This window comes from Triturus cristatus, chromosome 11 (genome assembly GCF_964204655.1).
Source record: "Triturus cristatus chromosome 11, aTriCri1.1, whole genome shotgun sequence".
NCBI classification, from domain to species: Eukaryota; Metazoa; Chordata; class Amphibia; order Caudata; family Salamandridae; genus Triturus; species Triturus cristatus.
Window position 1 is genome coordinate 576,622,931 of NC_140594.1, and position 21,185 is coordinate 576,644,115.

The following is a 21,185-nucleotide window of genomic DNA, read 5'->3' on the forward strand; positions in this document are numbered from 1 at the left end:
TCCTAGAACAAGATGCCTTCTCTCCTGAAAAAATATAGAAGCTAATGCCTGCCAGTCATAAAACTCAGCTGAATAAATAACAAAGGCTTTAGCCAGGAACAAGCTACAAATAAACGCTGTGGCAACTAGGTTTTAAGTAAGTACAAAATTGCATAAAAACACGTGCATTAAAGACTACTAATTTTGAAAGTTAGAAATACAGCTTCATTATTGTGGCTAAAAGACAATGGATAAAAGTAAGGACTTTCTTTCTTGTTGCTTCCCTAAGAAGCACATCTGTGGATCTGATGGTAAATAATTACTGCTTTTAAAAAGACAGAGTGAAACAAACTTTCTATGTTTCAGTAAAGCTTCTGTGCTTAGTTTCAAAAGAAGTTTTGTAAAGTTTTCTAAATAAATGCATTTAAGGACAAAAGGAAAGGAATGGGGCTTGCTTTTCATATGTAGAAACAACAAAAGAGTTAGTGATCATTATTCAAAAAATGACTACATGAAAATAATTATTAAAAGTAATTGCACTAAAATAGTTTTTGCATTATGATCTTTATAATGTCTAATAACACAATTGTGACAATTCAATAATATTTAGCAATGTAGAAAATTACCCGGTGCAAAGTGTGCGTTAAGATTTCAATGTCTCCGCACAAGTCGGTCCTCGTGCCTCTCCACCCCTCCCGCGAATGCTTCGATTGGCAGACTACGATTCCCCTCCGCCGACTGTCTTTCAAATACCTGGGCATCTGGGTTTCCCTCCTCCCGGAATTGAGCTGGGCACTCAACGTGGCCCCTTTGGTCAAAAAAGCCAAAGCGGACCTCACCCGGTGGCACTCGCTCCCGCTGAGCCCGCTGGGGCGCGTGGCGCTCTACAAAATGATGATCCTCCCTCGGTTTTTGTATGTATTGCAGAACACCCCGGTGTCCTTTCCGAGGTCGTGGTTTCGCGAGTTGGACGGGATGGCCACCAGGTTCCTCTGGGGTGGTGGACGGCCGAGGTTGGCCCTGCCGATCTGCCGCCTCCCCACCTTTGATGGGGGGCTTGGTATGACCAACCTCTACCTTTATTACCTGGCCACCCGGCTTCTGGTCATCCACGACTGGTTTGGGGGGGGATGGTCCGATCCGGCCTACAGGGTGGAACTGGAAGCCCTGGGTCTCTCCAGCGTTCAGGACCGCATGTACGGCGCCCCGGTTCCCACCTCCTGCCCCGACATCACTAGGGCGGTCTTCCTGGCTTGGCGGGCTGCGCTCCGCCACACTGGATGGACCGGGACATTGACGCGCGCCACCCCTCTCTGGCATGGGACATGGTTGCGGGAGGTTGTGGGGCTGGAGGGCTTCGGATCGTGGGATCTGCTCGGTATCTCCCAGCTGGGGGACGTGTGGCGAGGGGGGCGCATGTGCTCATACTCTGAACTGCGGGCGCGCTTTTCTCTCCACTCATCCCAATTCTATAGATACCTCCAATTGCGACACGCCATACGGGTACACACCCCGCTTGACATCCGGCTGCCGGACCATAGCCCCCCGGAGGCTCAGGTTCTGATGGGTAACCTAGGAAAGGGAGGCATATCCAGAATATATCGTTCCCTTGTTAACAATACCCCTGTGCCCCAGGAGGGTCTGAAGGAGCGATGGGAGGAATGGGTGGGTCCCTTGGACGAGATCGACTGGCGGGACGCCCTTATGGCCCCCAGGCTGGTGACTGCCTCCGCCAAGCTGAGGCTCATTCAAATCTATTATCTACATGCGGCATACCTTACACCAGCGCGCATGCGCCGTGCGGGTCTCTCCACCGACGCAGCCTGCCCTCGCTGTGGATTTGACCCGGCCGACTTCATCCATATGGTATGGTCATGCCCGGAACTGGAGGGGTACTGGCGTAGCATTGAAACTGACTTGACGGATGTCCTGGGGTGGGAGGTGCCGCACGACCCCAAGCACATCCTCTTGGGTATCACTGATGGACTAGACGGCTCCCGCGCTGAAAAACTGTTCCTTATGACAGCGCTAATGGTGGCAAAGCGGGACATTGCGGCAGCCTGGAAACAGCCGCAGCCGCCCAGTCTGACCAGGTGGAGCGCGGGAGTGGACTGGTGTGCGGCGCAGGAGCGGTCTCTCTACCAAGCTCGGGGCTGCCACAAAAAATACCGTAGGGTGTGGGGGAAATGGTTAGGAAATGTAATGTGATCTGGTGGGGCGGGGTGGTACGGGGGGGGGCTGAGAGGGGTAATGATTCCCAGATGGGACGAATGTATATTGTTGGTCTGAAAGGCTCACTGTTTTTGTTGCAAAAAAGAACAATAAAAACTTGTTTATCAAAAAAAGATTTCAATGTCTCAATGGTTAAATATATTGTGCATCAAAATTTAGAAGGTGAATATTAGTTTCTCTAACAATGACAATATTACTGTATCTTAGTGACAAACTTAAAATATGATTTCTAGTATGGCCTAATGGCTGCAGTCTCAAATACAATTAAAAGTTATATAAACAAGCATTGGCATAGCCAATAGGTCTCGCCTTTGGAACCTTATAAGTGTTTAGCCATGCAACAGTTGCATAACTAAATACTTATAAGGTCTCAAAAGCGAGACCTATTGCGCCCGTGAAAGTGATTGCGATCACAATCGAACATCAAAGCGGCCGTGAAAGTGAAATTAATCTCGGTAAAGCGCGGCGCGTGGGCCCGCGCACATGCACTGTAGCTCTAGGCTGGCCTGGTAGCACTTTTTGGAGCCCTCTCAATAAGTCTCGCCAGACCAGCGCATGCGCTGGGTCAGGCGAGACCTAAAAAAGGAGTAGCTCTAGAGACATGTGAATTATATTGCACAATAGTTCTGGGCGCATTATGGCATTCTGAAAACTAAAATTTTGAGTAAATTTTTTAGGTGCTAGAAAAGCGCAGTGCACAAGAATAAAAAAATAAAAAAAGACAGCAAAAGTTACATCCTACTTTTAAAATATCACCACTGGAGTCAGCCCCTCAGTCATGCTTCTCGAGAGTTACTTTGAGCAGTGATGCCCACATGGGGATAGCCTTGCTCAGACTGGGGACAACAGGTTTAAGGGTCAGAGGCCAAGTTCTGTATTTAGAACTGACCAGCACCACTGAAAGCAAAATGTCCACGCAGGGAATTTGAGCATTTTTTTTTTTATCTGAGGTTAGCCACTGTGACAGTGTGTGATTTCCACTTTTAGGGGCCTACATTACACTATGAAAGCATCACAACGTTTCCTGATGTGTACATGTACATATATAATTGTGTAAATGCAAGTTGTACATTTAGTCTAGCCCTTGTAGTAATAATACAAATAAATAAATAAACAGGGCTGTATTTGATTGAACGGGGAACATATTCCTTTTCAGCAGATTTGCTTCTATTTTGGTCTACTGCAAAAACAACAATTGATGGACAGAATGCAGAACAATGTCATACATTCACCCCAGTACAGAGATCTGGGCCTAAAACCATCGTTTTTTTGCTCACCATGCCATTCCAGTTTGAACCCAGCCATATGCAAATCAGTCTTGACCCTGTGCCTCATGGGAACAGTCCAGCCCGAACTGCCAAGCCAGGTCCTCCCTGGACTGGAAACAAGCATCCTAGGACCGGTTTCGGGGCTCTTCAGCCAGGATAGCTTGATTCCATTGGCATGGAGAGCAAGGGACCCACGTCTGGGCATGGCTTGGCAGTTCGGGCTGGACTGTTCCCATGAGGCACAGGGTCAGACTGATTTGCATATGGCCATGTCTGAACTGGGGTGGCAGAGTGGGCTAAAGAACGGTGATGGATCAAACCCAGATCTGTTGACTGGGTGTGAGTGTTTGATTGGTTCTGATGCTCCGTCCATCACCACCCCCTTTTGTACCGCTTTCTATTTTGGTCTACAGCAAATAACACGTGTTAAGCAAACGCAAACTTCAGTGCCACTTGTTCTAAATAGGAAAAAAACCTAGTTACTTACCTGTACACTATGGTTCTCCAGTATGGATATCTTTCATAGATTCACATGCTTGTATCTTCCCCGTCGTCACGGTGGGAGTCTCACGGTAAAAGAATAACCATAGCAGTAAAAGAAAAAACTGCATAGAAAACCCATAGGGAAGCATATAGTTTGTTAGCTTATCCCCATGATGATGTGGTCGAAACACCAACCAATAAGCTGCCAGCCCTGAGATCACAACCCCAGCAAAGCCACCATACCTCAGATTTCCAACCAGCCCATAGAGTGAGCCAAGGATGTATCTAGAGATAAAAGTGGTCTATCTGACAAAACGGGGAGGCGAGCAGGCCGCATGTGAATGAATCTATGAAAGACACCCCAATACTGGAGAACCTAGTTTTTTCTCCAGTATTGAATCTTTCATAGATTCACATGCTTGTATCCTGGCTGAAGAGGGGTGAAACCCCGAAACCGGTCCTAGGATGCTTGTTTCCAGTCCAGGGAGGACCTGGCTTGGCAGTTCGGGCTGGATTGTTCCCATGAGGCACAGGGTCAAGACTGATTTGCATATGGCTGGGTTCAAACTGGAACGGCATGGTGAGCAAAAAAACGATGGATTTAGGCCCAGATCTCTGTACTGGGGTGAATGTATGACATTGTTCTGCATTCTGCCCATCAACTGTTTTTGCATGTATCAGACTAGTCAGCAGTGCATAACCCAAGTAGCGTTTGTAGGATATACCCCTTTTTGTAGGGCTCTGCTTCCTAATACTAGAATATCATAATGTGTTATACTGCCCCAAAAACAAAGATATGAGTCTTTGTGCTTGTCACCATGTTAACACGAAATATGAAACCAAGTATTGACAATGCATATAACGGACAATCCAATTAAAACATACCAAAACAGACTGAGAGGTACCCTAGTGAAACAGGTGTCGTAGAACTGCTTGTCCAACTGCGGTGTCCGCTTTCCACGATGTGTCCAGACAATAATGCCTGGTAAACGTGTGTGCATTTGTCCATGTTGCTGCTCTGCAGATGTCTGGGAGCGATACTCCTGCGAACAATGCGGTTGACGTTGCCATTTTTCTTGTTGAATGAGCGCAAACTCTGGCGCGCAAAAGCTTTCCTGCCTTCTCATGACAAAGTGATGGCCGAGGCTATCCATCTTGAAATGGAAGATCTTGACAGGGCTAAGCCTTTCCTAGGCCCAGCAAAGGCGACGAGCAATTGGTCTGTTTTCCGAAATGATCTTGTTTTGTCAATATAAAATTTGAGGCATCTTCTGATGTCCAAAGTGTGCAGCGATTTCTCCGCTGCCGAAGATGGATTCTTGAAATATGTAGGCAATACAATAGGTTTGTGGAAATGAAAAGCCGTAGGGACTTCGGGGATAAATTTAGGATTTGTCCTGAGAATGACCTTGTCTGATTTGAATTGAAGAAATGGTTCCGAGATAGAGAACGCCTGGATCTCACTAACTCTCCTGGCGGAAGTGAGGGAGAGTAAAAATGCCACTTTCCAAGAGACGAACAGATTTGTGAATATGTTCAAACGGGGGTTTCATGAGATGTGACAAAACGACATTGAGCTGCCACGGAATGGACGGCTGCTTAATAGGTGGGAACACTCTGAACAGCCCTTTTAGAAATTCCTTTATGATCCTCTGCGACCAAAGCGATGGATGATTTAGTGTTCTGCGATATCTTGATATAGCCGCAAGATGTACTTTTATTGAAGCACGGGAGAGCCCAGCTTTGGCTAGGTGAAGTAGGTATGGTAGTATCTGCTCCGACGAAGAGTGAAAAGGATGCAGATCTTGATCAGAACACCAATGGCAAAATCTCTTCCATTTTCCTGTGTAAGTTTTATTGGTAGACATTGCTCGAGAGCTCGATAATATATCCCTGCATTCTTGAGGGCTATCGAAGGAACAAAATTCATGCTCATGAGGTTCCAGGCTGACAGGTTCAGAGAAGTTAACTGCGGATGAAGAACTTGCCCTTCTCTCATGGAGATCAGATCCTGAATCAATGGAAACTGCACTCTGGGATTTACTGACATCTGGAGGCGTTCCGAGTACCAGAACTGTCTCGGCCAAGCTGGGGCTATTAGGATCAGATGGCATGGTTCCGATCTCATTTTACGTAGTATCCTTGGTATGAGAGGGAACGGGGGAAACGCGTATGCAAACATCCCTGTCCAACGAATGTGTAGCGCATTTCCCCACGACCCCGCTTGAGGGAATAGACTTGCAAAATGTTTGCATTTCTTGTTGTGTTGATTTGCAAATAGATCCGAAGTTGGTGTGCCCCATAACCTGAATATCTTTAAGAGCGGAGTTTGATTTAGTTCCCATTCGTGACATATTAAGGCTGATCTGCAGAGGCGGTCTGCTCTCGTGTTGTGTACTCCAGGGACATGTTGGACCTGGAGAGAAATGTTGTGTTGTAACATCCAGTTCCAAATCTCTTGGGCTTGAGCTGAGAGGATTTTTGATTTTGTGCCTCCTTGCTTCAGGAAGTAAAACATTGTTGTCGTACTGTCTGTCCTGACTAGAACAGGCGAGTTTCAGATTCTAGGTAGGAAAGCCTGCAAACCCAGGAACACCGCTTTTAACTCGAGCATGTTCATGTGCAATTGGGCTTCTTGCTCTGTCCAATGGCCCTGTATTTCCAGTTCCTGAAGGTGTGCTCCCCATCCGTGTAAAGAGGCGTCTGTCGTCATGACATAGCTTGGAGATTGGGGTTTGAAAAACCGCAGACCTTTTGATAGGTTGTTCCTGATGCCCCACCATGACAGTGCTATTCTGATCTAAGGGTTGATAGTGATTCGATCATTGAAGGATCCTAGGGCTTGTACCCATTGCTTGTCGAGAAGTTCTTGCAGCGGCCGCATGCAAAGTCGACAATTGCGGAATAATGGAATGCAGGATGATATCATTCCCAGCAATGATTTGAAGATTCTTACTGAAGTGAACCTTTTTGCTTTTAATTGTGCTGTCAGCTTCATTATTTTTTGCATGCGCTCTTCCGAGGGCAACGCGTTTGCTTCTTGCGTTTGTAATTTGGCTCCTAGGAACTGAAGCAACTGATCTGGAACTAGGGAAGACTTTTTCATATTGATCCGCAGCCCTAAACTTTGGAACACCACCATGCAGCATTCTAGGGATTGTCGTGCGTCCTTGAACGATGCACCTTTTATGAGCCAGTCGTCCAGATACGGATATATCTGGTGGCCTTCTTGTCTCAAGTGCGCTGCGACCGGCGCCATGCATTTTGTGAATACCCTCGGCGCGGATCTGGGACCGAAGGTTAACACCTTGAATTTGTAGTGGCGCCCCGCCACCGCGAATCGTAGATACTGCCTGTGTTTGATGTGAATCGGACTATGAAAATAGGCATCTAAGAGATCTAACGATGCCATGTAATCTCCTCTGCGCAACATTGGGAAAATCTCTTGTAGCGACAGCATACGAAACAAAATCTTCTTGATATATTTGTTCAGGCCTTTGTGATCCAGTACCTGCCTCCATTTGGTGGACTGCTTTTTCCTTATGAGGAAAAAATGCGAGTAGAATCCTTTCCCTCGCTGTTGAGTTGGAACCTCCTCTATTGCTCCTTTCACAATGAGGGCCAAGACTTCTGCCTTGAGTGCTGAGAGATGGCTTTGATTCCTGTGAATGGGAGGTCGCGCTGGAGGTTTTTGTATAAACTCCAGTGTGCGGCCTTGATGTAGAATATCCAACACCCATCTGTTCGATGTTATTGACAGCCACTGATGATAATAGCGAGAGAGGTAATGGATCTGATTGGGGCGTGACTAGGTGGACGGCGCCTGAATATCGTCAGTGTCTCCTATTGGAGTCCTGTGCCTTTCCCCTCGCGGCAGGCTTTCTTCTAGACTGCTGCTGGTAAGAGGTGTTAGAGCAGCGAAATTGCTGGTTGTTATTGTATTGACAGTATCCCTGCTGATAAGGTTGATACCTGTTAGATTGAAAGGAGGATCTTTAATTGAACTGGCCTCTTGACCCTCTTCCACAAAAAGATTTAAATCTTCCTTGTTGTAGAGAACCTAAGGCTTTTGCAGTGTCTGTGTCCACTTTTATTCCTTGCAATGCATCATCTATATGTCTTCCGAAAAGGTTCTTACCATTAAAAGGCATGTCCACGATCTTTGCCTGGACTTCGGGCCTAAAAGATGTGACCTTCAACCACCCTTGTCTTCGCAGCGCTACAGCCCCAGCCATTTGTCTGAATCCAAGAGATGGTATGTCCATGGCTATATCGATAGACTCTGAAGCAGCTCTAGCTCCATCTTGGAAAATTACAGCCGTCTCTTCTTTCTTGTCTTCCAGGAGATGAGACAAAAGTGGAGCGATGTCCGACCACATCTGTCGGTTATAACGGCTGACAAGTGCCAATGCATTTGTAGCTTTGATAGAAGCCGCTGCCAACACTGCAACGCGCTTCCCTGTGCCATCCATCTTTTTTCCCTCTCTGTCAGGGGGAACCGACAAAGTAAAGACCGGGTTCTTGGAGCTTCTCTGCGTCGCCTGCATAACTACTGATTCCGGTCAGGGATGACCAATCAGGCACGCTGGTGATGATTCGGGGGCACAATACTTTTTCTCGATCCTAGGAACTGATACAGCAACTGAGGCCGGATTCTTCATAATCTTCAGCCCTTCATCCCAGACGGGACGTCACCTGCTTAGGTTACCTACTGTCGAAGGGGGTAGGACACTAGCTTAGGAGACTAGCTCCTGGGGAAATTAAGGGTAAGCAAAATTAAGTAACACATGGTCCTTTTTTTGGGTTTATGTGCCTTTTATGTGTATTATTGGGAGCTATTCTGCGTGGAAAGTACGCAGGGCAGCTTGTTGTTGTGTTCTCTCTCTCTCACACCTGTCTAAGCTGTCTAGGAACGGCCATCAGACAATCGGTTGGGCTCGCTTTAGTCTTTCATTTCACAGGATGCTGTGAATGTTTTTGAATAAATATAGACAAAGCACCTCATCAGTGCAAGTCTAATTGGCTAGTAAGCAATACTGTTTGAACAAATTGTTAGAATTACCAAAATGAATAAATAAATACGCCATGTTACTGCCCCTACTGTCTGTAAACTGATGTAATGTGGAATTAGATAACAATGAAAGGATGGGCAGAATAGACTGATGTTCCCTTATTTGACCTTTAAGGGGAACTATATGTGGGTAGTTTTTGTTCCAAAATTCCCAGGTGGCAACATCTTTATTGTTGATGTTATTACAGCACTACATAAGTCGCAGAGGCATCATGAGCCCTTTATCAGTTAGTCCGTCTAATTGAGCTGACAGCCCTCATTAGAGCGGGCGAATAGGATTTTCCTCTGAATAAAATGGTTCACAATGCCAGGGAAAATGCCTGTGTGATCCTCAGCAACCATTTTGAAGAAAAATATAGCCTTATAGGAGTTTGTTTGCCACAACAAGTTCTACTGGAGAGATTTAGGTTAGGATTAATTTGTCAGTTATTCATGCAATACATATCTCTGTTACGTTCACAGTTTTAGGGTTTCCTATAACATGAGAGCATGGTCATAAGCGAAACATATAGCTGTTCTTACATAAGGAAAATAACTCTAGAAGTGCCCACGGTCCTGTACAGTAGTGAAAACATCACAAGTAGAAGAAGTGTTGTGAACTACATGATTTATGGAACACAAGCTTGCTAACACAAGAAACACCAAAAAATAGTTGTTTTGAAATTCCTTTTTTTTTTCGGTTCCTCAGATGAATAATATAGGAATACAAAAATTTAAGGGTTCAGAGTATGTTTAGTAAATGAATACAGACTTTCCCGGCTGATTTGGAGAGAAAAATTAAGGTTACCCTTGCCAGTTCACTAAAAGTTTGTTTTATTCTCGCTAATAGGTCCAAAAGGGTGACGGTACACTTTAGGACCGGACTATCGCCATATGAAGTAGTCTTTGGATGCCCAGTTAATGTGTGGGGCGTTCCGAGACCTAGGCACTTTTCTGAGATTGAATACCCTCTTTTTATTGATTATTTGTATCCCTTGTCTAAAGTTCTCCGTTCTATTCACCAACAGATATCTGCTGCCTTACAACCACTGCCAGAGGGGCCCGGACATCAGATCCAGCCTGGGGAGTCAGCGCCAGTCCAGCTTGGAGCCGAGGTGAAGGGAAGAAGTGTGTACCCCTACCACTGTCTTGGGTGAAAGACGGGGTCACAAATCAGGACGGAATGCTGATTCCTTGCTTTGTTCCTTTTTTCCTGATGCCCAGCTGAGAGAGGCAGAGACCGACCAGGACGGCAAGGAGGCTTTCCTTGAGGTGACCCCTTCTGAAACAAGGGTTGCTTCGGATCTGTGCATCAGTCCTCTGAGTTCCGGTCCCAAAATGAAAGTGAGCCTGCACCTTTGTTTGTTGATCAAGAGGTGCCTGGGCACACTAGGTACTACAATCTGCAGCCCCGACGAAAGAACATTGCGCCAGCAGAGCAATACAGGAGATAGGGAAGAACTTGAGTTCAGGGTACAGGTGCTGTGCCTTTGGTGCCTGTTAAATTAGAGTGAAGAATACTGGTGCACTGCCTGAGACACTGGACAGGATCGTTGAGGGTATTTGCCCTGGAGGGTGATTGCCCTATCCTGAAAGAAAGTCTTTTCCTTTAAGCCTGGACCGTGATTGTTTTTCTGGGTTGCAAGTTGTGCAGCTCCACTGTGGGAGAAGTGAACACTTGATGAACAATAAGAGCCTGCCTGTGAGGCTCAGACGGACACAACCTCTGGCTGGTTGTACAGCAGCTTCAATTCCCGAAGTACTTTTTTTCTTAGTAATGTACCCCTTTGGTCATTCCATTTTTGAGGAGGAGCAGCCCTTTGAGGCTCCTAGTCCTAATTTCCATGGCCCTGTTTGGTCCTCCTGGTCCCCAACATAAAGATTGTTTTTGTGACAATATGTGTATTTGCTTTAATATTAGCATTAGAATACTGTTTTTTCAGAAAAATATTTTGTGCACACTTTGATAAATACTACTCCGTCCCCTCCGAACATATCATTGGTACTCTAGCCCTCATAAAGAAGAACACCGGAAGGTCTATCAACAAAATGTTTTTATTTAGACACTGCATCAGACATGTGTTGTTGGCTATTTTGAAACTGAATAAGATAGTCACTGACATACATTGGAGCCCTGAAACTTAGAATTGGACTGGGTGGTTTTGGGATTTACTTTCTGCTTGGGGTTGGAAAATATTGACAGTTCGGTTTGTGATAATAGCCATTATTTTCTCCTGCTATCTGTGTGTTCATTATGGCCCAATGCTCTGTTCCCTTTGTGCTCCTACCTATATATACCTTATATATACCCGCTTAACAAAATGTTTAGAATGTAAATGCCCACCTAGCAATGGTTCAGGATATTAATGAATTTATGAGGATAGATTTGCAGGATAACTTCCATGCTCCTATTAATTCATAGCGAATGTCTTCAGCCAATGCTAAAAGGGCCATCTGTGGAAATCGCAGAAATTACCGTTAGCATAAGCTGAAGCCATTTTGATTGTGGCATCCATTTTCTTTATTCAAATCAAAAGAATCCACCGCATAGATAGGACAGTGTTCAAGGGAGATGTTTCTGGGAAATGTGTTGCTCATACAGATGAGGAGGCACACAGTGTTTGCTTAAATACCCCTCACACACCAAAAGGGCCCTTTGTGTCATGCTTCATCATAGGGGTCTTCCCGCCCAGCTGCGGGACGGGGCGTACTACGACCTACGATTACGCGGGAGCACTATTTTGATAACACTATGTGTGGTGATTGGGTAGTGAGTGGAGAGGTCGGGTGTGAGTATGGGTTAGAGTGATTTAAAAGGAACTGGCCTCATTGACTTACAAAACTTTAATAGGTCGTCGAGGCTGGACCTGTTAAAAAAGTAATGCGGAGATGTTCAGCCTGTAATGCACGGACACTCCTTAAGAGTCAACATGTTTCGAAGCAAAGGCTTCATCAGGACTGAAAGATCCCCTCAGTACTCACTATGTTGAATATCCACAATGGGTATGCTATATACAAGTAAAAAACATAATTAAAGAAAATGCATGAAAATTATGCACTCAATACAATATCCACTGGTATCATGTATGTGTGAATCTGAAAGAGAAAGTACAATTAATAGCGCTCTACCAGGCGCAAACACTCGAGATCTGTGAAAAGACACTGGTTAAAAACAGTGAAGGAACCACAAAGTGACTGTAGTGTGTTCCTAACATTATTGATACCGTGATCTATCAGTGCGAAGACCTGTGGGAAAAAGAGGGACTCACGAGACACACACACAAAGAACAAAATTCACACACTATCTTTGTGGCTAGGGTAATAGTTATCTGCTTTTAAAGTCATCAAAGATGTTTTCAGTCACATCGATTATACATACTATGTAGTGCGGGAGGTAATACCCCATGAGCCTCTCGTAACGGGAAGGGAAGGTAAGGCAATCGCCAAAACGTAGTTCTGTTGAGAGGTAAAGAATAAATACATGTATGTGGTTTAATAGAGTAGTGGTAGTAGTGTTGGCGGTGGTAAAACGCCTGTGAAGCCAACTACTCAATACGTTCAAGTAAAACAATGGTACCATGCCTCTAAATGTCAGAGCATTTCAACAGCGGCTGTGCCGTACTCACGTTTGTAGATTCAGCCTCGCTTAAGAATAACGCCAAGCGGCGGCTCCGTGATGGAGAAGAGAACCGCAGAAAAGGCGTAATTTTTGCTAGCATCTATTAGCCTTAAATGACCGCACCTATGTCGGAGGCGAACACCCCCATGTACCCGGAACCGGAAACAATTGCAGTTTCCAGCGTCCCGGACTGTTGTCATGGTGACGCGCTCTTACTAGCGTAAGTGGAGGAAAAAACGCTTCACGCTCAGAGTCTAGAGTGCGGAATTGAAGTGTTTACCTACTCGCTGTCTGCAGGCATATGCATATGTTATTGTAGGCAGTGTGAAGCAGAGAAAGGGGCGGGTGCTCCAGTCTGCGCTATTTACAAACTGGTAAGATCGAACCCCGATGGGGTATGAAAGAGTCCCGTATGTAAGAAAAAGCGGATTTAACGGCGCAAAAGCTTCCATTGCTCATTTCAAGTAGGTCGGATGGAGAACACCTAATATAAACATTGCGTTAAATACATAGAGGAACGGTGTCACTCGCCCAGAGTGGTACATTGCCCAATCCAAAAGCTATTCAGATTGTGGACAATATCAAGAGTTTCGAAAGGTTCATGAATACTAAGTAAACAGGGTGGTTTTTGACAGACCCGAGAGGGATACAAATATTTTAAAGTATATATTGCGGATCTGAAGAGATTGATTAGTAGCTTGGCCACTCATTCAGCAGATAAATTAAGTGTTATTTGAAAGCAGAACCGCATTGTTCATAGTTTGTGGTCATTAATCGACAGTCTCTCCAGATGTAATGTGGTGGATAGTTCCCTGGACATCTCTTGATGCCGTTAGTAGAGGATGTTCAGAGGTCATTGGGTGCGGAGCACAAATTCATGTTCAATAACTGTTGGTAGAATTCAGGGTCAAGGTATATTATTTCTAGGACAATTGCGCACACGGAATGTCATCATTGAGGCCTGTGACGTTGGTGCCCAGACGGAACACCCATCTTTGTTCCTTTTCTAACAGATCTCTCTCATTTCTGATTTGCTCGATGACAGTCCATTTCAAATCATCCACTGTGTGGGCCATGGTTAGATAGTGATTTGCCATTTTTGTGGTACTTCTCTTACGTTGAACATTACTTTTATGCTCGCCTATCCGTATTTTCATTGATCTCGATGTCATACCGACTTATTCCAAACCGCACAGACATGTGATGATGTATACCACATTTCTGCTATTGCAGTTAGTAAATTTTCTCTGCTGCCAGGTTTCTCCATTGGTGAACGTGATACTCCTGCTCCTCCTGGAAAGGTTACATGTGCTACAGTTTCAGCAGGGATGATGTCCCTGGACAGGTGCCAAGTTAATGGCTGGTGGGTCCCTCATCTGTATTGGTCGTGGTCTTGTATGGACCAACATATCCTTTATATTCCTGCCTCTCTTGTGGTAGAACATGGGTTTGGGAAAGTTTAGTTTGCCACAATTAAGTATCCTCCAGTGTCGGTTTATGATTTTAGAAACTTGGTTGAAGTGGCTACTGAAGGTGGTAACACATATAGGTCTTTTCTCTTGTTCCCCTGGGGGTTGATTATCCAAGAGAGCGTCCCGGTTGTTATTTGTTGACCGTTTGAGACCTTTCCTCATAATATGTTCTGGGTAGTTGCGTTTCAGCAATTTTTTCTCTAGGTCAGAGGCCTGTCTCTTGAAGTCGGTGATTTCAGAGCAGTTACGTCGTAGGCGCAAAAATTGTCCATACGGAAGGTTATCCTGTAGGTGCCTAGGGTGAAAGCTATTGTACAATAGCAAACAGTTCTTTGCCGTGGGCTTGAAGTGGGTCGTTGTCTTCAAGCCGCCACTTTCGGGGTAGATATGTCCCTATAATGACTCGCAAATCTTTTATTACAGAGCGTCATCCGAGCACTAGGGCCACACCCATAGGAACCTAGAGCAGGAATCCACTGCAACAATGATATACTTGTAAGCCCCATCAGATTGTAAGGGGCCGCAGGGGTCCAACTAAACACACGCAAGTGGTTTGTCTGATATTAATAATGGTATCTACACTGGACGAGTTACGGTGGAGCCTTTCATCTGTTGACAGATGTCGCATTTCCAAGACTTAGTCTTTAGTCTACCTTCTTAGTCCTGGCCACCAGTAGCGGGGTTTCAACAGAGAAACTGTAGCGGAAACTCCTGCATGTGCAGAACCTATAACCTTGTGTGCTGCTAGAATTAAGCCTAACCTTTGATCCATATTTGGTATCATTCTATCCCCCACTCCAGGAATTTGAGCAAATGGAGTATTGTTTGCATCTAACTTGAAGGAGTACTTGAGTGGAAACTTTTTCGGTACTGCCGAGTCATTGCGTGTAGCAATAATTGCAACCATTATCTCACCGTCTATTCTCGTTTTTGAACAAGTGATTGCAGCTACAGAAGCCCTGCGTACAGCCCCCTTTGCGGCCTCGTCGGCCGATGAATTCCCTTAAACGTAAACGCCATCATGTGGATGACTCAGTGTGTGTATCACGTGAGCCCTTGGTAGTTCGTTTTTCAACTCCACTACCTGTTCCCAAAGCATTTTGTGCTTAATTGTGCCACCTTTTGCATCTTTAAACCCATTCTGCTTCCAGTTATGTAGATATTCATTGTATGACTGTACACAGTAAAAAGAATCACACACAATTAGTGGGGAATTCTCGATCCGTATTTCGCAGTGCCAGTATCAGTGCTTTTAGTTCTGCTAGCTGTGCCGTACAGTCTCCAAGAGACTGTGTTTTTGTGCAATTCAGATTAAACTTTCCCTCCTGCATCTATCCTTTAACAATAGGACATACGGCTCTATTGCGGTTTACTCCCTATGGCCGTTTGCGCAGAACCGTCAGTGTAAATGATGTATTCATACTGATCTAGAGGCCATATTTCATATTCTTGTTCGTATTGTAGAAATGCTTGCGTTAATAAATTTGGGTCTTACCTGAATTCTACATCTGTTGCAGTGGGAGAATTAGCCCATTGTATCCATCTTGGATGTAAGGCTTTAGCGTTGGCAACGCTCGTCTTTGTCCCAGCCTCTAAAGCTGGAACTGGGGTCACTACTATTATACATTTCCCTTGAGCCAGGGCTCTTTCTCGGACTACCGCAGTCTGCACTGCTATTAGGAATTTTTTCTGTTGATACAAAGCACATCTCAGCATTAGTATACAAATGTGATTTATATGCTATTGGTACTGTTTCACCTTCATTATATGTTAGATAGGTGTGCCCTGATTGACACGCAACTATTGGGATCACCAGGTTGCGTACGTTAACGCGTGCCTGTAAGTGTTTTTAAGCCATCATGTCAGCTTGTAAGGAACAAAGTGTATCTGTGTGTTCCTGCATCCATTGTCTAACTGAAAAGTAAGGTTTTATTAAATCGTAGAAAGGATTTACTCTTTCTGCGTAATCCAAAATGTATTTTCTGCCAAACGTAAGGAATCCTAGTATTGATTGTACGTTTTTTTATTTCGGAGGTTGGAGCAGCGCACATTTTTCTAAATGGTTAGCTGCCAGGCTTTTCCCTTCACTTGAAAGTTCATATCCTAGAAAAAGGACATTAAGGTGGGCTATTTTTGATTTTTTAAAGTTAAATTTGTAACCCTCTGAAGTAAATCCCAAAATTATGGTATTCACTCTATTCAAGTGTTCCTCCAGGTCATCGTCCGTTAGATAAATATCATCCACATAGGACAATGCATCTTCATCCAGTTTCTGAAGTAATTCAGTTACTCTGGCTGAAAACAATCCCAGGCTGTTCTGATATCCCTAGGGGAGTCGACAAAATTGCCTCTGAGACCCTAGTGCTGAGAATGCTGTCAAGTATCTGCTTTCAGGCGCTATATATTGGCAAAAAAAATCAATTTGAGATGTTGTTGTTTTGTATTTTTTCCGCACAATGTTATTCATCAATGCGGCACATTGTGTGCATTTTGAACGGCAAAAGTCTTAGTGCAAGTGTTTAAATGTCCGTAATCTAAAACTAAACGATATGAATTGTCTGGTTTTGATCCGGAAACAAAGGGTTATTCATTTGAGAGGTGCATGTTTCAATCAACCCCTGGTATTCAAGTTGATCTAAGATCTCCCTGGCCTGTTTTTTTGCTTCTTGCTTTATGGGACACTGCATTTGAGCAGTTGGAGTGTTTTTTAGTGGAATAATGTGGTGGGTTGCATCCTCATCCCATCCAACATGGTTTTTGTATAATGCTGGAGCTTGGGCTACAGCCCACTCCCACACATATGTATATTTTAAGTGTTTTGGAACGTGGTCGGAAAAGGCGGGTAAAATTACAGTTTCTCACCTAGTGCAATCCATGACGAATGCTGGCGGACAATCATGTTCAGCTAACAAAGTGTCATAGTCAAACATCAGATTCTCCCAAAAGAGACCTCTAACTGTCCTACATTTGTCCCCCTCCATTTACAGTGTTATTTCATACAATTTATGTGGGACTCAACCTAGTATCAGGTGTTTCCACCGTGATATAATCATTCATGTCCGCTGTCACCAGAAATTCCATCAGGTTCTGGTGAGCTGTTGTTACTTCTGCTGCACTGTCTAGCATCGTAAGAGCCCATTACCAGTTCAGTAGTCGAGTCCTTAGAATTCTGGGGATGTCTGATCTTTAGACCTGCAACCTTCTTCTTTTTGAACTGTGGTTTTGGTTTGGCTTTATCTTCTTTTTTGTACGCTCTTCTGGTCTGTCTGACTGTCCTTCCTTCTCTGAGTTTTTCGATGAACCCTGAAAGGAACGAGAGGAACGTGTATCAGGATCCTGATGCCTGTCAGGTTTCCTAATGGTATCCCTATTCCTAAGGTTATAACTCGTTTCGAAGGGCTCCTGTGGTGGAGATCTACCTATGGATTGCGATCTATTTTCTTTAACATTTTGTTTTTTATTATTGTCCCACTTCTTTTTTAGAAGAGGTAGTTGTCTGCTTGAAAGTCTCCTTCTCTGAACTACCCATGAGTTGTGGTTTTAACGCTTTCCCACCCAAACTTTCCCTGCCTAATTCTGCATAGGCAGTTTCAATTATTTTGGGTAGTTCCTGCTCCTGTTGTAAAGGACTGAACTCCCTTAGGCGTTGGCGGATAATCACTGATGCTGCTTCCCCTTTAATATTTGCCAGTATTATTGCTGATACCTGGAGATAGTTAACTAGTAACTTCATCCCTAAGATTAGAGCAGGCTATGCTCCGTACTAATTTTGTATTTGTCTTAATACGTCTGGTACTACTGCTCATGAGGGGGGCGTGGCCAGCAAGCAAGCATGGCGGACTTGGCTCACTGAAGCTCCGCACTGCATCCCCCCATTATCCTGTTTTTCATCCTGCATCGAACCCATCTGCCCACAACTGCGGTGGGAAAGCGCTGCCGCCTGACTCCGGTGTCGACTGAGACCCCCTACAGTGCAGCGCCTGTCGTGGAGACCCTGATAAAGCCGAGGTGTGATCTGAGGCCTACCTGGGGGAGTTATTGGCGTGAGCCTCAGGCCGTGGCGATGCCCTGCAACGGCCCGGGGAAGTTGAAGGCTGCACACCTGCTTCTGTGGTGGCCCTCGGGGCTTTGTGCCGCCGCTGCTGGCAATTGGGCGCGGGGCCTCCACCTCGCGACCCGGGCTCTGGTGGTGTCGGAGCGGAGGACCCAGTATAAACTGTGCGACCCCGGAGCCCTAAGGCCGACTTGACTGCAGTGCGGCATTTCGGAGTAGGTGGCCGCCTGGACTCAATCTTCAGAGGACTCTGCGGGGCGTGACCCTGTACCTTTGGCGGCGGTGGGCGCAATCATCCGGCAGCCGGAGGACCACAGCCTTCTGTGCCCGATATTGCCGCCCCAGGCTCGGGCGCAGTGCGTCAATACAATGACGTGGACACGTCAGTATCAGCGGTATGTGTAGGCGGTGAGCTGTGGGACTGCCTGGAACTGTGATGGCCCGCCTGCTGTTTGACGTGACACGCAGGGAGCTCCCGCCGGCGATTTGATAAGGTAGGCACTACGCGGCTGCTAGAGGAGGGGACGAGCGAGGCCTAGCAGGCGAAAGGGAAACCACAAGGACGCCGCCGCGCAGAAGATCCGGGTTCGCAGCCGTGTTTTCCCTGTTGCTGGCTGCAACACCATAGCCCTGTTGGCCTGGACTCACCTGGGGGAGGGCCTCTGAGTGGGAGCAATCACCGTCCTGCCCTTCTGCAGACCAGGCCAGATCGACAGCGCTGCTGCGGGCCCCTGCCCGTGAATCCAGTAGAGCCCGGCTGAAGTTCAGGAGTCCCCGGAGGGTAAGCCCTGAGTGCCAGTGGTGGAAGACAAGCAGACCACTCTCACCCGAGGGGGTGAAATCAAGTGTTTATCACTGCGGATAAACACTCGCATAAGTTGCCACAACGGTGGCCGTTAAGGAGCTGCGAGAGCCCAGACCCTGCGGCTTGCAAGTTGGCACAGAATAGATGCTGCCCCGCACAGACCTGGTCATGGGGGCACGGTCGATGTGGTTTGCTGCGTAGGGAACTGCAGTAACAAGTCTGGATTAATTTGAGCGCAGTGCCAGCTGTGACGACTCGGGCCTGGCTCACCTTTGCTTGCCCCTTCCTAAAGACAAATTGGCGCAGCTTGCTAGCTGATGTAAATACGCAAGATCTGCGCCATCCGTTTGGGACCACAGCGTTGGATCGGAAACACAACCAGCTGTGAGCTCGCATCGTCTGGGGCGTGCACAGGATGGTTGATCAAAAAGGGCCCCTCGCTTAACTGTACGCTGCCCACCTCAACACTAAACCCATCTGCAGAGAACTGGCGCTGAGGACATTTGGGATGCGACCCGTTCCCTTCACCTCGTAGCTGCGGTACTGGGGGGTGGACCTGCGATAGGACTGACAAGCGCGGGCCCTCTAAGTCCGTCGCGCAGAACACAAATAGCGCCGCGTCATGCCGAGATACGGACTGTTGCTCACACTGCGGCACATACAGTTCCCTGAACCAACTGTGCACCCACACTCTGCCCCGATACCTGCTGCTGTGTTGTCGCTCAGTACTCAAGGTCAATGCTCTCGGCACAAAAGCTGGCAATGGGCCGTCTCCGCAAAAATACGCAGCAGAATGCAGCGCGAGCTACTAATCTGGACCTACAAAGTGTTGTTGCTGGTGCATCTGGTGATACTCCAAATACCGCACCAGTGACAAAGCTGGACTCGGTGCTGCCGGCGGTCAAAAGACTCGGAACCGCGCTGGAGCAGACGTTAACGTCGCTTAAGACGCGCAGAGACAAAGTGGCATCAGATTTCACTCGCTTAAAAGCGGATCACCATAAACTGGCAGAGAAGGTGCAGCTGCAAGCCCAGTCAACATCGGACCTGAAACCTGTCACCCACAGTCACGCAGTGGCTCTGTAGGATGTCCTGGACCGAGTACACGCCCTGGAGGACAGAATAGAAGATGCGGAAGGGCGCTCCCGCCACAACAATGTCCGCGTGGTGAGCCTTCCGGAGGGAGTGGAAGGCCAGTCCCCAGAGCAATATGTGGAGCGTTGGCCGCAGGGCATCCTACCCTCGGGAGCACTATCGCCGCAATTTGTAGTGGTAAGGGCCCATCGCGTGCCGGCCCAGAGGCCCCTCCCCCAGGGGCCCGACCAAGGCCTTTTCTTTTCAAGCTTTTGAACTATAGGGACAGGGACACAGTCCTACGTGAAACACGCAAGCTCCCCGACCTGAAGGTCAATGGCAACTCAATCATGGTATTGCTGAACAACACTTCACAGGTGCAGAGGGGGTGCAGCACTTTCACGGCGGTGAAACACCAGTTGAGGGAACTGGTGCTGCCATATTCCCAGCCAGACTGAGGGTGGTGGCGAATGGCACTACCCGCTTTTTTAAGTCACCATATGAGGCGTGGGACTGGTTGGAAGACACAGGTCTGTGGACGGGATCCCGTCCCACAAACGCGGAGATGACTCGCCCAGGCAATAAGAGGATTCGATGCCATGGGAAACGAAGGAGATCGGGAAGCATGCCCCTGGTGGCAGCGGCGCTGCAACCGGAGCAGAGTGAGGTGGAGCGCCGACGCGCTCTGGAAGCTGTTGCAATGCTGGGCTCTCAGACACACCGCGAAACTCGCGAAATCAGCTGTTCCGACTCGGCGACCGCCAGCGGCTCGTCTACCCCCACACCAGAGGATTTGGATGGGGTGATACTGCCCGATGTCACACCGCAGACTGCTGAGGACATTATCTGAAATGTCCTCCGCCGCCCAGAGTGACAAGAGGGGGAGAGGCAGAGAAGAAACTGTGCAACCAAGTACAAATTACTGTGCCGCTGCAAACTGCTGATGATGATGTTGTTGTTTTTCTTTTTCCCCATCTGTTATTGCTGCACAGCGCGTCGCCCCTAACCACGCCCGCCTCACATGTACACGCTTTCCACTGACCGCAACCACCGCACCGCACACTTAATATATTGGATACGCAGATCCATGGGCTAGGGAACGGGGTGACATATCCCAGACACAGAGGGACACGCAATACATGCGGACAG

At 46.8% G+C, this 21,185-nt stretch overlaps 2 protein-coding genes across 4 annotated transcripts in view; one reads left to right on the forward strand and one right to left on the reverse strand.

Moving 5' to 3' along the window:
- LOC146785111 (uncharacterized) overlaps positions 1-10,909 on the forward strand; it is an 89,694-nt gene extending 78,785 nt beyond the window's left edge. The window contains exon 4 of the mRNA XM_085633758.1: positions 10,041-10,909. Coding sequence (XP_085489884.1) covers positions 10,041-10,240 — 200 coding nt within the window. The 3' untranslated portion in view covers positions 10,241-10,909. The remainder of the gene's footprint in view (positions 1-10,040) is intronic.
- The window catches only part of PIWIL2 (piwi like RNA-mediated gene silencing 2), a 1,855,951-nt gene that overhangs the window by 1,647,309 nt on the left and 187,457 nt on the right, over positions 1-21,185 (reverse strand). The gene's annotated exons all lie outside the window — the stretch shown is intronic.